Consider the following 15,429-nt stretch of genomic DNA (forward strand, 5'->3'; position numbering starts at 1 on the left):
TGTTGGGTCTTGTTTTCTAATCCACCCCAGCACTCTGTGTCTGTTGATTGGAGAATGCAATCAATTTACATTTAGAGTGATTATTGATACATGAGGGCTTAATCCCACCTAATCTATATTTCCATTGTTTCTCTTCCTTTGTGTTTCTGACTACCATTTCATTTTGGGGGTTTTCTGTGGAAGTTTCTCTCTCTTTTTTTTTTTTAATTGATGTTTTAATGGTTTCTAAAATTGTGAAATATTGGGTTGTACATTTTTGTTTGTCGATCACCATATATATGACTCCCTTCACCCCTTGTGCCCACCCCCCACCCCCACTGCCCCTGGTAACCACAGTCCAGTTTTCTCTGTCCATGTGTTGGTTTATATTCCACATATGAGTGAGATCATACAGTGTTTGTCTTTCTCTTTCTGGCTTATTTCACTTAACATATTACGCTCCAGGCCCATCCATGTTGTTGCAAATGGGACGATTTTGTCTTTTTTTATGGCTGAGTAGTATTCCATTGTATATATATACCACATTTTCTTAATCCAATTGTCAGTCGAGGGACACTTAGGTTGCTTCCACTTCTTGGCTATGGTGAATAATGCTGCAATGAACATAGGGGTGCATAAGCCTCTTTGGATTGTTGATTTCAGGTGCGTTGGATAGATTCCCAGTAGTGGGATGGCTGGATCATAGGGCATCTCTATTTTTAATTCTTTGAGGAATCTCCATACCGTTTTCCATAGAGGTTGCACCAATTTGCATTCCCACCAGCTGTGTATGAGGGTTCCTGTTTCTCCACATCCTCTCCAACATTTGTTGTTTTTTGTCTTGGTGATTAGACAGAGTTTTTTGAAATGCCTAAAACCAGTAAGTTTCACAGTCTTTGCCAAGGGGCTTTGAGTGTGTCTTCGGGCACACCTTCAGCCCTCATCCAGGCAGTTTACAATTCCACCTTGACCTTTACTAAGTGCTTGCACAGAGCCTCCGGGCAAGCCTGAGGTGAGAGCTTAGGCCCTTTTCAGGACTTTTCCTGAGCATGCCCAAGGCCTGAGCGTGCAGGTGGCCATCTGGATTTCCAGGAGTGTGTTGGAGCTTTTCAAAGCCCCCTGTGGACATCTTGTTAACCAGCTTTTCCTTTTAAGGTTTTTAGTTAGCCTGTTGTTTGCCCAACTGTTATCTACTGCCCAACTTTTATATACAGCCTTGATGTTAAACAATTGTCTCTGATTTTTTTTTTTTTTTTTTTTTTTTTGTGAGGGAGATCAGCCCTGAGCTAACATCTGATGCCAATCCTCCTCTTTTTTCTGAGGAAGACTGGCGCTGAGCTAACATCCGTGCTCATCTTCCTCCACTTTATATGGGACGCCGCCACAGCATGGCTCGACAAGCAGTGCGTCGGTGCATGCTGGGGATCCGAACCGGCGAACCCCGGGCTGCCGCAGCAGAGTGCGTGCACTTAACTGCCTGCGCCACTGGGCCGGCCCCTGTCTCTGATTATTTTTGACAAATACCCCCAAGGAGAAGGCTTTTTGCACTGTGTGAGCTTCAAGTCAAGTCAAAAAAAGACAGTCTTGTGAGTGTAGCCTTCCAGGAAACCACCAGATAAGTCACGTAATGACAGTTCTCTGAGAATGGGGTGTTGAAGGAATTCCATCTCTTTTCCACTCTTTCCAGTAGCTGTTAGACTGCTGGGTTACAGGCTGTGGATTTTCAAAGTTACCGCAGACCTGAAGAGTGGGAAATGAGAATAGGACAAGATAAAGCACCATAAAGTGTACTGTTCCTACCAAGATTCAGTTGTTTTTCTTGAGTAAATGCTCCCCTGATTGCTGCAAGCCTGTGGTTAATCTCCAGAATTCTAAGTTATTTTCCAGTGTCGAAGATGTTTTCCAGTGTCACTGTTTGTTTTATGAAACATAGAATTTTGAGAGGTTCTTATTCTACCATTTTCTCTGACATCTCTGTTCATTTGTTTTTAACATCAAAGTTGTTTCTTTTATTTTTTGGAATAGAAGAGATGGTATATTTGAAGAGAAGCAACACCTGATTCTGTTTCAGCTGTGTTTATGGCATTTTCTGTCTGAACATTTGGGCCTCAGTTTTTCCATATGCAGAAAAGGGGTGCAAATATGTCTCCCCATCTATTCTGTAGGGCTCTGTGAACTAAATGCTACTGTATATGTGGAGATGCTTTGGTCTCTTTGGAAGAAAAGCACTTAAATTCCTCAAGGCTTCAGGGTTGTTACTTCCAGTTCTGCTTCCCACTGTGCGTCCTTGATCAAGCCACTGAACCAATTGCTTCTGTTTCTTTTTCCACCTCTCCCCTCCCCTCTCTCTTTTCAAGGAAGAGACAATGTTCATTCTCCTGATAGACGTGCCAGTAAATTTAAATTGCTTTAAATGTATTTAAAATTATTTGAAAATGTTCAGGAAAAACTGTTGTTGTTATTTGAGGTTGACTAGAAATTATGGCTGTTTGCACATATGCAGAATATTATAATGCAATCTTGAATGTTATTATTGGAGGGTTTTTTATATTACACATATTACCAGAAATAGAGTTTTGAAACCTCTGGTAGTCCTTTGTATGCATCTCTTTCTCTCCCTCTCCCTTTTTTTTTTTTTCCATCAGGTACCTTCCTAGCTCCATCAAATCTGAGCATCTCTGAGGAAAGTGGCTAGAACTCACAGCTTTTTTTTTTTTGCTTGTGCTAAAATATACATAACATAAAATTTACCATCTTAACCACATTTAAGTGTACAATTCAGTGGCGTTAAGTACATTCACATAGTTGTGCAATGTATGCATTTCTTTTTGAAAAATATAGATTCCATAGTTCCTTGACAATATTTGCTTTGTGAACCAACACTGTTTTTAAAATTAAAGAGTATGGACTATACCAGTTTTTTGCTCATTCATTTTGTAGGAAGCCATGAGTTTTATAAACATGGTAGCTGTTGATTTCAATGGTGATGCTTCCTTTTCCTCATTTCATTTCTGAAAACAACCTAAACAACCTAATTGTTCATACACAATACATTTAACTCACGTCTCTTTTGGTGCTGCAGGTTGCAATGCAGGCAGGGATTAACTTGGGGACAGCTGTGTCAAGAGGATTGTATCAACCAGCAACAATCTTTATGGGCCGCCAAATGTCAGCCATCTCAAGCGCTGGAGATGTTAGTACAGAGCAGAAATCTCCCCAACCCACGAAGAACTTCAGAACAATTCTTGACCCACGTTCACAGCAACAGACAGCCCAGAGCAGTGATGTGACAGACAGCTATGTAGTCTGCACTAATAGTGGCACACAGTGCTTAAATAAGTCTGACAAAATAGATGGAAGGACATCTCTTCAGATTGGTGAGAAAACGCCAGTCACAGCCAGCCCATTGTCTGAGGAGGAACAGACTCATTGCTTGGAGATAGGAAGCAACTCACGTCACGGCAAGAGTAATTTATCTGAAAGCAAAAAGTCTGCTGAACTCCATTCCCTGTTACGGGGAAGATTACGTCCAGGGAGCAGAACCACTGATTTAAAGTGTGACAGTTCCAGCAGATCAGGGGCATCAGAGGGAGAAATACTGACACGGGAACATATTGAAGTCAAGGAAGACAGTGCCAGACTACCAGTCGCTCCGATATCAGTCTCAGAATACTGTGCATCTGAAAGTAAGTGTTCTCAAGAGAAGCATTCTGCTCAGGAAGGTTTCTCAGGTGGGGTGAGAGGCTGAGATTGTTTGCTGATTTTTGTTGGTATTTAGTTTTTCTGGGTGGTAGTGGTCTTATGTAAGAACAAAGTGTACTCTCTAATTTTATCTTTTGTCAAAAAACAAAGTACAGTGGTGACTTTGCCAACAAATTCCATTCTAATGAATTCTTAAATATGTATGTGGAAATATTCTTACAAGCGAATTCTCTGATTTTTAAACTCATTGTTATATTTTTAATATATTTAATAAAATATTTTTAATGAGTTTTTAAATACTGTAATTAATCATGTATTGTTTCTACATGTTTTAACTGATGAATAATCCCATTCCGTGAGGTGGAACGTCTTACCTCGCTTCTCCCTGCACTTAGTGATCAGTAGTCTCTTCATATCCCCTCTTCCAGATCATCCTCCTCACGGGGACCCCGAGGCACAGAAGCCCTTCAGGAAAATGCAGCAACAGCAGGAAGAGGAAAGTCTGAGCAGCAGCAGTGACCTCACAGTTGCCGTAAGTGAAGATGGTCTGATTTTAGAGAGTCCAGAACCACAGCCAGATCCGAGTGACAAGATGGAGGGAGAAGATGGAATAGAGGCCTTAAAATTAATCCACTCTGAGCAAGAAAGAGGTGCCCTATCCACCGAAAAACATAATTGTATTTTGCAAACTCTAAGCTCTCCTGATTCAAAAAAGGAATCCTCCACTAACTCACCAACAAGAGAGTAAGCCATTGAATTTTTTTTTACTATTCTGTTTTTAATTATAGACGTTTTTAGAGATCATTCCACTGGGAATGTATTGTCGAACACTCAGTCATGAATGTATAAGTTCCTTACTCATAAATAATCTCTTAGCAAAGGTCTAATTTGCTTTCTTTTCTTTTTTTATAAAATAGCTTTAAAAGTCTGAATATCATTGAAATCATGGTGATTTGCAGTTTATAATTATATCCAAACAATCCCTGGTTAATTCATAAGTCATTCCCCCCACCCCTACCCTCCAGCCTTTTAAGAAAACAAATCATTTTGAAGTTGTGGTAACACAGAAGGTGACAAACGGTTAAACTTACTAGGAATTCAGCTTTAGAGGCTAGGAACTTTGTATCTAATTAATTTGCTTAATCCTAATATCCCTTGCCATGGTGTCATTTTTGTCATACGATTAAATATGAGTTAATAAGTTCTTCTAAGTGTATATCTAAGCCAGCTTTCCTTTTCTGAATGTAAATATGAGGACACTGGAATCTTTAATGTTAAATAGGAACAACATCAGTGTTATACATTTTGAGCACTTATTATAATATCCAACTCATGAAAGCTCATGTATAATTTTTTATTATTGATTGGAGGTACTAGGTGGAATTGTGTAGAAAACATGGAAACTGTTGAAAACCAATTCTGCAATGAAAAATAACTCTAATAGCATCAAATCTCTTTTAGGAGTGGAAGGAACCTACGTAACAAACTAAGGTAGATCTCACCTTTTAAAAATGAGGAAATCAAGGCTAGGGGCATAGGAATGACACGGAGGCCGTTGGGGCAGACCTTCCATACAGCCTGCCTCCCCAACCCACATGCCACCACTAGAATTTTCTGTTACACTGTGATGCCATCACTCTTTCTTTCCAACAGTCCCAGCAACAGTGAAAAGCCAAGTGGGCATCCTTGTATATGAGGGGATATGTTCTCTTTTAGAGCAGCGTTGCACCTTTAATGTATTGCCTCTTACCATTCATTATCTACTTATGGTGAAAATTTTAATTTATAGTCTGATTGACTTTAAAGTGATGTTCAAGAAATATTTATTAATAGCACATCCAAGTACAAAGTACTTGTACTGTGGATGGAAGAACCAACATGGTTCCTGTCATTGGGAAATTTGATTTATTAGAGTGGCAAGCCAAATGGATTTTTTTGTGTGTGTGTGAGGAAGATCGGCCCTGAGGTAACATCTGCCAATCCTCCTCTTTTTGCTGAGGAAGACTAGCCCTGGGCTAACATCCATGGCCATCTTCCTCCACTTTATATGGGACGCCGCCACAGCATGGCTTGACAAGTGGTGCGTCAGTGCGCGCCCGGGATCCAAACCAGCGAACCCCGGGCCGCCGCAGCGGAGCGCATGCACTTAACCGCTTGTGCCCCCGGGCTGGCCCCCCATTGGATTTTTCTAGTAAGAATACTTCTCTTGTCAAAGAGGTACAGGTATTATATACTACATCATCAGAAACTTTATTACTAGAGATAGAATGTATCTGTTTTGGGTTTCGTATTTGTAGGCTTCTTTTTATAGCAATTCATTGGACAAGTAAGTAGTTTGGTGGATTAACTGGGGGACTAGCGTACTTACCCAGGACTCAGGCTTTTTCTGAGATGAAAAAAGTTGGGTATGTGTATAGAATTAAGAATGTTCTCTCTCTCCTTCTCCTATATGACTGACTTTTTCCTATGATCTTAAAGCCAAGTTCCTCAGAATTTTGGGATATAGTTTTCCAAAATTTGTTAGAAAATATGGGCATTTGGGGAATTTTTGAATAGTTTGTCCTAATGGAATGGTCCCAGGATGAAAGGTCAGTCAGCAATGGTTGTTTTCTGTCTGTTACCAAATTTGAGCCCATTGATTTTTCTGTGGTAAAAGTACTACCCAGGGGCCGGCCCTGTGGCTTAGCGGTTAAGTGCGCGCACTCCGCTGCTGGCGGCCCAGGTTCGGATCCCAGGCGCACACTGACGCACCGCTTCTCGGGCCATGCTGAGGCCGTGTCCCACATACAGCAACTAGAAGGATTTGCATCTATGACATACAGCTATCTACTGGGGCTTTGGGGGAAAAAATAAATAAATAAATAAACAAAACAAAAAAAAAAGTACTACCCAGGAATAGGTTGAAGGTGGTTTAAATGATCCTGGTTAAACTGCTGACATCCTCACCGCTTTTGAGGCGCTGCGTTCTCTTATTTCCTCTTTAGCATGAGCTCTTCTCCTTGCTCTGAGGGTTAATTATTCATCTGAGACTATAGTGTCATATTTACAGAGCTAATACTATGACCTCAAAGGTTCATTATCTCAGTTTACTTTAGGGTCTGTTGGGGGCCTGGAGAAAAGTCACTTGAATGAATTTTAGTTAACAAAGATCGAGAGATGGGACAAAGGAAGACACATAGAAGGATCTGAACAGGAAAGCGGAACCTCTGATTTGATGAGAATGATGATAGATACTATGTTTGAGCACATCTATGTGCCAGCTGAGTTGCTGACCTTGAACATAAAACTTGGTCTTAAGCTTCCTGGCAGTGAAGGGAAAATAGATGTGCAGTATGCAGCGTAGTTTCCATCTGAGGAGAAAAGTGAAATCAAGGGTGACTTTTGGTGGTGTTTTCTCTTGTTTTTTGTTTGTTTTATTTAAAAAAACTTTTTAACAGCTTTATTGAGATATAATTCACGTACCATACAATCCACCCATTTAAAGGGTATAATTCAAGAGTTTTTGGCATATTATATTATTAATATTTAAATGCTGTGTTAAAATGTATATAACATAAAATTTTCCATTTTTAAGTGTACAATTTAGTGACGTTAATTATGTTCATGATATTGTACAACCATCACCACTACCTATTTCCAAAACTTTTTTGTCCCCCTTATATATTTGTCCTTTTGGTCTATTTCAATTCACATAACATTTTCAAGATTCATCCATGTTGTAGCAGGTATCAGAACTTCATTCCTTTTTAGGCTAAATAATATTCCAGTGTATGGATATACCACATTTTGTTTATCCATTCATCTGTTGATGGACATATGGATTGCTTCTCTGTTTAAAAGCCAAGCATCTTTGAGAAGGTTCATGACCCACCCCCATGGATATTTCCAGATAATTGAAGACCAGCTTGTGCTTCCTGCACAGTTCCTTCATTGCAAGCTATAATTCACATTTCTCACAAGGAAGCATATTAGAATGAAGCTGAGTAAAAGCAATGTTGTTAAAAAGGAGGACCTTGAATCTCATTGTTAAAGAGTAGTTTGCTGCAAACATTGGTACAAAGCTTCATGACCTAAAACACCAGACATTTATTATTTTTCAGGTGCCAGGTGGTTGGCCCAGTGTCATTTGGGGCTACAAGAATTATTTGGCCAGGTGTCCCTTATCGTCCAGTAGAGTAGTCCAACCTCAGTCACCTGGTGGTGGTAGCAGGGTTCCCAGCACAGCAAGAGGGCAAGCCCCAGTGCACAAATGCTTTAAAGTGTCTGCTTGTGTCAGGTTTGCTCATGTCCCATTGGCTAAAGAAAGTCACAGGACCCAGCCTAGAGTCAAGAGGTGAAAAAATATAATCCACCTCTTGATGGGATGAGTGGCAAAGTCACATTGCAAATGATTGCACACAGGAATGGGAAGATTACGGTTGCTTTTTGCAATCCACCACAGTACTTGAGGACAAATTCAAATGAAGATAACCTCAGTGTGAGTCAAAAGGGTCAGGAAAGGTTTTATCCCGGGGTGTTGATGCAGCATCTTGAAGGCTGTAAAGGCTTGAATAAGAAGGAGGAGGGAAAGGAGTGAATGAGGTCTGGAGGAAGAGTGCAAGAAGGAATGCAGATACAGAGAACACAAAGGGCGTGGGAGGGCAGAGCAAAGCGTGTGACTAAGGGCTCATTGAGCAGGGCTTGTTGGAGTAAAGGTTTAAAATGTTGCCTGGGTCATGTTTGAGAAAGACCTTGAATATCAGGGTAAAGAATTTAAAGTTCCTTCTCTGTGTTTTCCAGAACTATTGAAGGTTATTTTAAGAGAAGAGTGGTATGGTGAGTAACTTGATTTAGGAGAATTAATCTGACATCATTAGTTTCATCAGGATTAATTGTATACACTGGTGGGCAGAATTCTGAGATGGCCCCTGAGGTTCCTGCCCCCTGATGTACACTCTGTATAATCCCCTCACTTTGCGTGTGGGCAGGACTGTGAGTTTGAAGGATTTCCTTTCTGTGATTAGGCTATGTTACGTGACAGAGGTAAAGAATTTTGCAAACATAATGAAAGTCCCCAAATCAGTTGACTTTGAGGTAATCAAAAAGGAATTGTTCGGGGTGGGCCAGACCTAAACAGATCAACCTTTAAAAGGGACTGGGCACTTACTGAAATCAGATTCAAAGCAGCTGAGATACTCTCCTGTTCACCTGAAGAAGCAAACTTGCCATCTTATGATGAAGGCCACGTGGCAGACGATGGTATGTGCCCTGTGGGAGCTGAGGGCCTCAGTCCTATAGCCACGAGGACCTGAATTCTGCCAACAACCAGTGAACTTGGAAGAGGACCCTGAGCTTTAAATGAGATTGCCTATGAGGAGATGATAAAGATTAAATGAGATCATAAGGGTGAAGCCGTTATCCAATAGGGCTGGTCTCTTAAAAGAAGAGGAAGAGACACCAGAGCTTTCTTTCTCTGCCATGTGAGGACACAGTGAGAGGTGGCCATCTGCAAGTCTCACTAGGAACCAAATCAGCTGACACCTTGATCTTGGACTTCCCTGCCTCTAGAATTGCAAAAAATAAATTTTTGTTGTCTAAATCACCCAATTTGTGATATTTTGTTATGGCAACCTGAGCAGACTAATAAACCTGGCTAGAGGTTTATCCATTTTGTTGGGTTTTTCCCCAAAGAACCAGCTTTTTGTCTTTTGATTTTCTTTATTGTTTGCCTATTTTCAATTTCATTGGTTTCTGCTCTAAATTTTATTACTTCTTTTCTTCTGCTCACTTTGAATTTAATTTGCTCTTCTCTTTTCTAGTTTCCTAAGGTGGGAGCTTTGATTATTGACTTTTAGAGCTTTCTTCTTTTCTAATGTGTGCATTCAGTGCTATAAATTTCCCTGGAAGCACTGCTTTCACTGCATCCCACAAATTTTGATAAGTTGTATTTTCATTTTCGTTCAGTTCAAAATATTTTTAAATTTCTTCTGAGACTTCCTCTTTTACCCATGTGTTTAGGAGTGTGTTGTTTAATCTCCAAATATTTTGAGATTTCCTAGCTATATTTCTGTTATTGATCTCAGTTTAATTCTGTTGTGGTCTGAGAACATACTTTCTATGACTTCTGTTCTTGTAACTTTGTTGAGGTGTGTTTTATGGCCCAGAATGTGGTTTGTCTTAGCAAACGTTCCATGTGACCATGTGTATTTTGCTGTTGTTGGATGAAGTATCTTATAAATGTCGATTAGATCCAATTTAATGGTGCTATTCAGTTTAGCTATATCCTTGCTGCTTTTTACCTGCTGGATATGTTAGTCACCGACAGAGGTGACTAAATATTCAACTATAATAGTGGCTTTATCTATTTCTCCTTGCAGTTCTATCACTTTTTGCCTGTGTATTTCAATGCTCTGTTGTTAGGTGCATACACTTTAAGGATTTTTGTGATATTCCTAGGTGTAGATTTTTTGGGTAATTATCCTACTTGGTGTTCTCTGAGCTTCCTGGATCTGTAGTTTGGTGGTATATGTTGTTAACTTCGGAAAATTCTTAGCCATTATTACTTCAAATATTCCTTCTGCTCCTTTCTCTCTTTCTCCTCCTTCTGGTATTCCCATTACTTGTATGTTACACCCTTTGTAATTATCCTACAATTCTTGGATGTTCTGTCCCATTTTTTTTTCATTCTTCCTTCTCTTCGCATTTCAGTTTGGGAAATTTGTACTGACATATCCTCAAGCTCACTGATTCTTTCCTCAGCTATGTCCAGTCTGTTGGTGAGCCCCTCATAGATGGTCTGTTTTGAGTTTGATGTTTAGTTTTTTGGTTTTGAAATTATGTAGACCATTTAAAATTAATTATTTTTTATAAACCCCTGTATTAAAGAACCAAACTGTTCTCTCTTCTAGTTATAGTACCTTAGTTGAAAATCCCATTTTGTAATTCCATTTTGAGTCAACCAAAGTTTCCTGAATACCTAGTAGGCCCAAAGCTCTGTACTGTGAGGTATGGGGTTGTAGCAATCTGAAATATGGCTGCAAATTCTTCAACACTCCTCTTATTAAAAGATGGGATCTCTCTCCCCTTCCCTTGAATATGGATGGGCTTATGACTGCTTCAACCAAATAGAGCATGGTAGAATTGATCCTCTATGACTTCCAAAGTTGAGTTATAAAAGGCCGTGCAGTTGCCACTCTTTTTGCTGGAACATGTGTTCTTGGAACCCTGAACCACCATGTAAGAAGTCTGACTATTCTGAGACTGCCGTGGTAAAGAAATTATGTGTAGGTGCTCTAGACTGTGGTCCCAGCTGTGCCCATCCTTGCAGCTATCCCCTCCAAAGTACCAGACATGTAGGCGAAGCCTTCTTGGACCCTCTACCAAGTGCATCCACCAGCTGATATCACTGAATAACCTCTCTCAATAATACCTAAAACAGAAGAATCCACTCAGCCAAGCCCTGACTGATTTTCTGATCCACAAAGTCATTAGATAGAATAAAATGGTGGTGTTTTTTTTTTTTATTATTGTTTTTTGTGTGTGTGTGTGTGTGTGTGTAAGGAAGATCAGCCCTGAGCTAACATCCATGCCAATCCTCCTCTTTTTGCTGAGGAAGACTGGCCCTGAGCTAACATGCATGCCCATCTTCCTCTACTTTATATGGGATGCCGCCACAGCATGGCCTGACAAGTGGTGCGTGGTGCCCACCCGGGATCCAAACCCAGGCTGCCAGCAGCGGAGAGCGCACACTTAACCACTACACCACGGGGCCGGCCCCAAAATGGTTGTTGTTTTAAGCTACAAAGCTTTGGGGTAGTTTGTTACGAGTCTATAGATAGCTAGTATAGGACTTTGTTCATTTAACATTAAATATTTACTGAGTGCCTACTCTGTCCCAGGCACTACTCTTGCTCTTATGGTATTTATGATCATGCGTGTGGAGGGGAGGAAGAAAACACAAACCAATAAACAATCTGTGTGAAAATATTATGACAAAGTACGAGCAGGTTAAGTGCATAGAGAATGCATAGATGCAATTTAGTGTAGGATACTCAGGGAAAGTCTCTGTGGTGATTTGACATTTGAGAGGAGATCTAAAGTGAGTGAGAGTAAGCCACATTAAATTGTACCCATGCCTTCTCTGTCTATTTAACCTGCTTTATTCTTTGTTACCTTAATTTTCACCCTGGTATATTTGTTTGTTTATCAATTTATGTTTCATTTCTCTCCTTCAGTGTCTTGGAGATGAGTGGGATATATCTTGAGGACGAGAATACCATGCAGCAGGAACAGCAAGTACACAGGCCCTCTAGTGGCAGCATACGTGGTGTTTCTAGGAACAGCAAAGAAGCCAGTGCAGCTGGACCACAACAGGTGAGTGAGGAAGGTAGGAGATGGAGTGAGAGAAATATCAGTGGGCCACATCACAAAGGGTCTTGTAGGCTGTAGGAAGAACTTTGGATTGTGCTTCAAGGGAGGTGAAGAACCACTCTGGCTGCTTAATGGAAAATGAACTGTAGGGGACAGGGTGGGAGCAAGGAGACCTGTTTAGAGAATATTACAGTAATCTAGGGAGTAGGTGGTGGTGCCTTGGGCCAGGGTGGCAGCAGTGAGAAGTGTCAAATTCTGGATATACATATATTTTTTGTGTTTAAAAAAAAACACAGGGCCGGCCCCGTGGCTTAGCGGTTAAGTGCGCGCGCTCCGCTGCTGGCGGCCCAGGTTCAGATCCCGGGCGCGCACCGACGCACCGCTTCTCCGGCCATGCTGAGGCCGCGTCCCACGTACAGCAACTAGAAGGATGTGCAACTATGACATACAACTATCTACTGGGGCTTAGGGGGGGAAAAATAAATAAATAAAATAAAATAAAATAATACATAACATGAGATCTATCCTCTTAACATTTTTTAAGACTTTATTTTTTGGAACAGTTTTAGGTTCACAATAAAATTAAGAATTAGGTACAGAGATTTCCTATATACCGCCTGCCCCTACACGTACATAGCCTCCCCCATCATCAATATCCTACACCAGAGTGGTACATTTGTTACAACTGATGAACCTGCATTGACACATCATAATCACCCAAAGTCCACAATTTATATTACAATTCACCCTTGGTATTGTACATTCTATGAGTTTGAACAATGTATAATGACATGTATCCATCATTATAGTATCATAAAGAGTATTTTCACTGCCCTAAAAATCCTGTGTGCTCTACCTATTCATACCCCCACCCCCACCCCCTGCTAACTACTGATCCTTTTACAGTTTATAGTTTTGGCTTTTCCAGAATGTCATATTCTTGAAATCGTATAGTATGTAGCCTTTTCAGATTGGGTTCTTTCACTTAGTAATATGCCTTTGAGGTTCCTCCATGTCTTTTTGCGGCTTGATAGATCATTTCTTTTTAGTGCTGAATAATATTATGTTGTCTTGATGTACTGCAGTTTATCCATTCACCTACTGGAGGACATCTTTGTGACTTCCACATTGTTGGCAATTATGAATAAAGCTGCTGTAGACATCCATGTGCAGGTTTTTGTGTGGATGTAAGTTTTCAGTTCATTTGGGTAAATACCGAAGAGTGCAATTGCTGGATTGTTTGGTAAGACTATGTTTAGTTTTATAAGAGGCTCCCAAACTGTCTCCCAAAGTGGCTGTACCATTTTGCATTCCCATCAGCAATGAATGAGAGTTCTTGTTTCTATAATCCTTGTTAGCATTTGTTATTGTCAGTTTTTTTGGATTTTAGCCATTCTAATAGGTATGTAATGATATCTTCTTGTTTTAATTTGCTGTTCCCTAATGACATATGATGTTGAGTATCTTTTCATATGCTTATTTACCATCTGTATATCTTCTTTGGTGAGGTGTCTGTTCAGATCTTTTCCCGTTTTTTAATTGGGTTATTCGTTTTCTTATTGTTGAGTTTTAAAGAGCTCTTTGTATATTTTGGATATAAGTCCTTTATCAGATGTGTCTTTTGCAAATATTTTCTCCCAGTCTGTGGCTTGTCTTCTCATTCTCTTGATGTTATCTTTTGCAGAGCATAAGTTTTTTAATTTTAACGAAGTCTAGCTTATTAGTTATTTTGTTCGTGGATCATGTCTTTAGTGTTGTGTCTAAAAAGTCATCACCAGGGCCGGGCCCGTGGCTTAGCGGTTAAGTGCGCGCACTCCGCTACTGGCGGCCCGGGTTCAGATCCCGGGCGTGCACTGACGCACTGCTTCTCTGGCCATGCTGAGGCTGTGTCCCACATACAGCAACTAGAAGGATGTGCAACTATAACATACAACTATCTACTGGGGCTTTGGGGAAAAAAAAAAAAAAAGGAGGAGGATTGGCAATAGACGTTAGCGCAGAGCCGGTCGTCCTCAGCAAAAAGAGGAGGATTAGCGTGGATGTTAGCTCAGGGTTGATCTTCCTCAGAAAAAAATAAAAAATAAATAAACAAATAAAAAGTTATCACCATACCCAAAGTCATCTAGACTTTCTCCTATGTTATCTTCTAGGAGTTTTATGGTTTTATATTTTACATTTAGGTCTGTGATCCATTTTGAGTTAATTTTTGTGAAGGGTATAAGATCTGTGTCTAGATTCATTTTTGTTCATGTGGATATCCCGTTCCAGCACCATTTATTGAAAAGTTAACATTTTTACATGTACAGTACAATATTGTTAACTGTAAGCACACTGTTGTATACCATATCCCTAGAACTTTTTCATCTTGAACGACTGAAACGTCATACTCATTGAACAGTAAATCCTCATTTCCCTCTTCCCCCAGCCCCTGGCAACCGCCATTCTACTTTCTACTTCTATGAATTTGACTACTTCAGATATCTCATATAAGTGGAACCAACCAGTGTTTGTCCTTCTGTGACTGACTTATTTCGTGTAGCATGATGTCCTCAAGGTTCATCCATGTTGTAGCATCTGACAGGATTTCCTTCTTTTTATGGCTAAATAATATTCCATTGCATGTATATACTACATTTTCTTTATCCATTCATCTGTCGATGACATTTAGTTTGTTTCCCCCTCTTGGCTATAATGCTGCAGTGAATAATGCTGCAGTGAACATGGGAGTGCGGCTATGTCTCTGAGATCCTGATTTCAGTTCTTTTGGATAAATACCCAGAGTGAGATTGCTGGATCATATGGTAGTTCTATTTTTAATTTTTTGAGGAACTTCCATGCTGTTTTCCATAGCGGCTGCAACATTTTACACTCCCACTAATAGTGCACAGGGTTCCAGTTTTTCCACATCCTCAACAATACTTGTTCTTTTCTTTTCTTTCCTTTTTTTTTTAATAATGGCCATCCTAACAAGTATGAAGTGATATCTCATTGTGGTTTTGATTTGCATTTCCCCGATGATAAGTAATGTTAAGCATCTTTTCATATACCTGTTGGCCATTTATATATCGTCTTTTGAGAAATATCTATTCAAATCCTTTCTCCATTTTTTAATCAGGTTATTTGGTTTTTTGCAGTTGAGTTGTTAGAGTTCCTTTTGTATTTTGGATGTTAACCTCTTATCAGATATATGGTTTGCAGATATTTTTCCCATTCTGTAGGTTGCCTTTTCACTCTGTTGATTGTTTCCTTTGCTGTGTAGAAATTTTCTAGTTTGATGTAGGCCCACTTATCTATTTTTGCTTTTGTTGCCTGTGCTTTTGATGTCATATTTAAGAAATCATTGCTAAGACCAATGTCAGGCAGCTTTTCCCCTATGTTTTCTTCTAGGAGTTTTACAGT

General features: G+C 40.0%; 1 protein-coding gene across 1 annotated transcript in view; it reads left to right on the forward strand.

Annotated features, from left to right (window-relative positions):
- Positions 1-3,067: 3,067 nt before the first annotated feature.
- Positions 3,068-15,429, forward strand: part of LOC131403896 (centrosomal protein kizuna-like) — a 66,651-nt gene continuing 54,289 nt past the window's right edge. The window contains 2 exon segments of the mRNA XM_058538127.1: positions 3,068-3,665; positions 4,110-4,425. Coding sequence (XP_058394110.1) covers positions 3,068-3,665; positions 4,110-4,425 — 914 coding nt within the window.

Source organism: Diceros bicornis, unplaced genomic scaffold (genome assembly GCF_020826845.1).
Source record: "Diceros bicornis minor isolate mBicDic1 unplaced genomic scaffold, mDicBic1.mat.cur scaffold_95_ctg1, whole genome shotgun sequence".
NCBI classification, from domain to species: domain Eukaryota; kingdom Metazoa; phylum Chordata; class Mammalia; order Perissodactyla; family Rhinocerotidae; genus Diceros; species Diceros bicornis.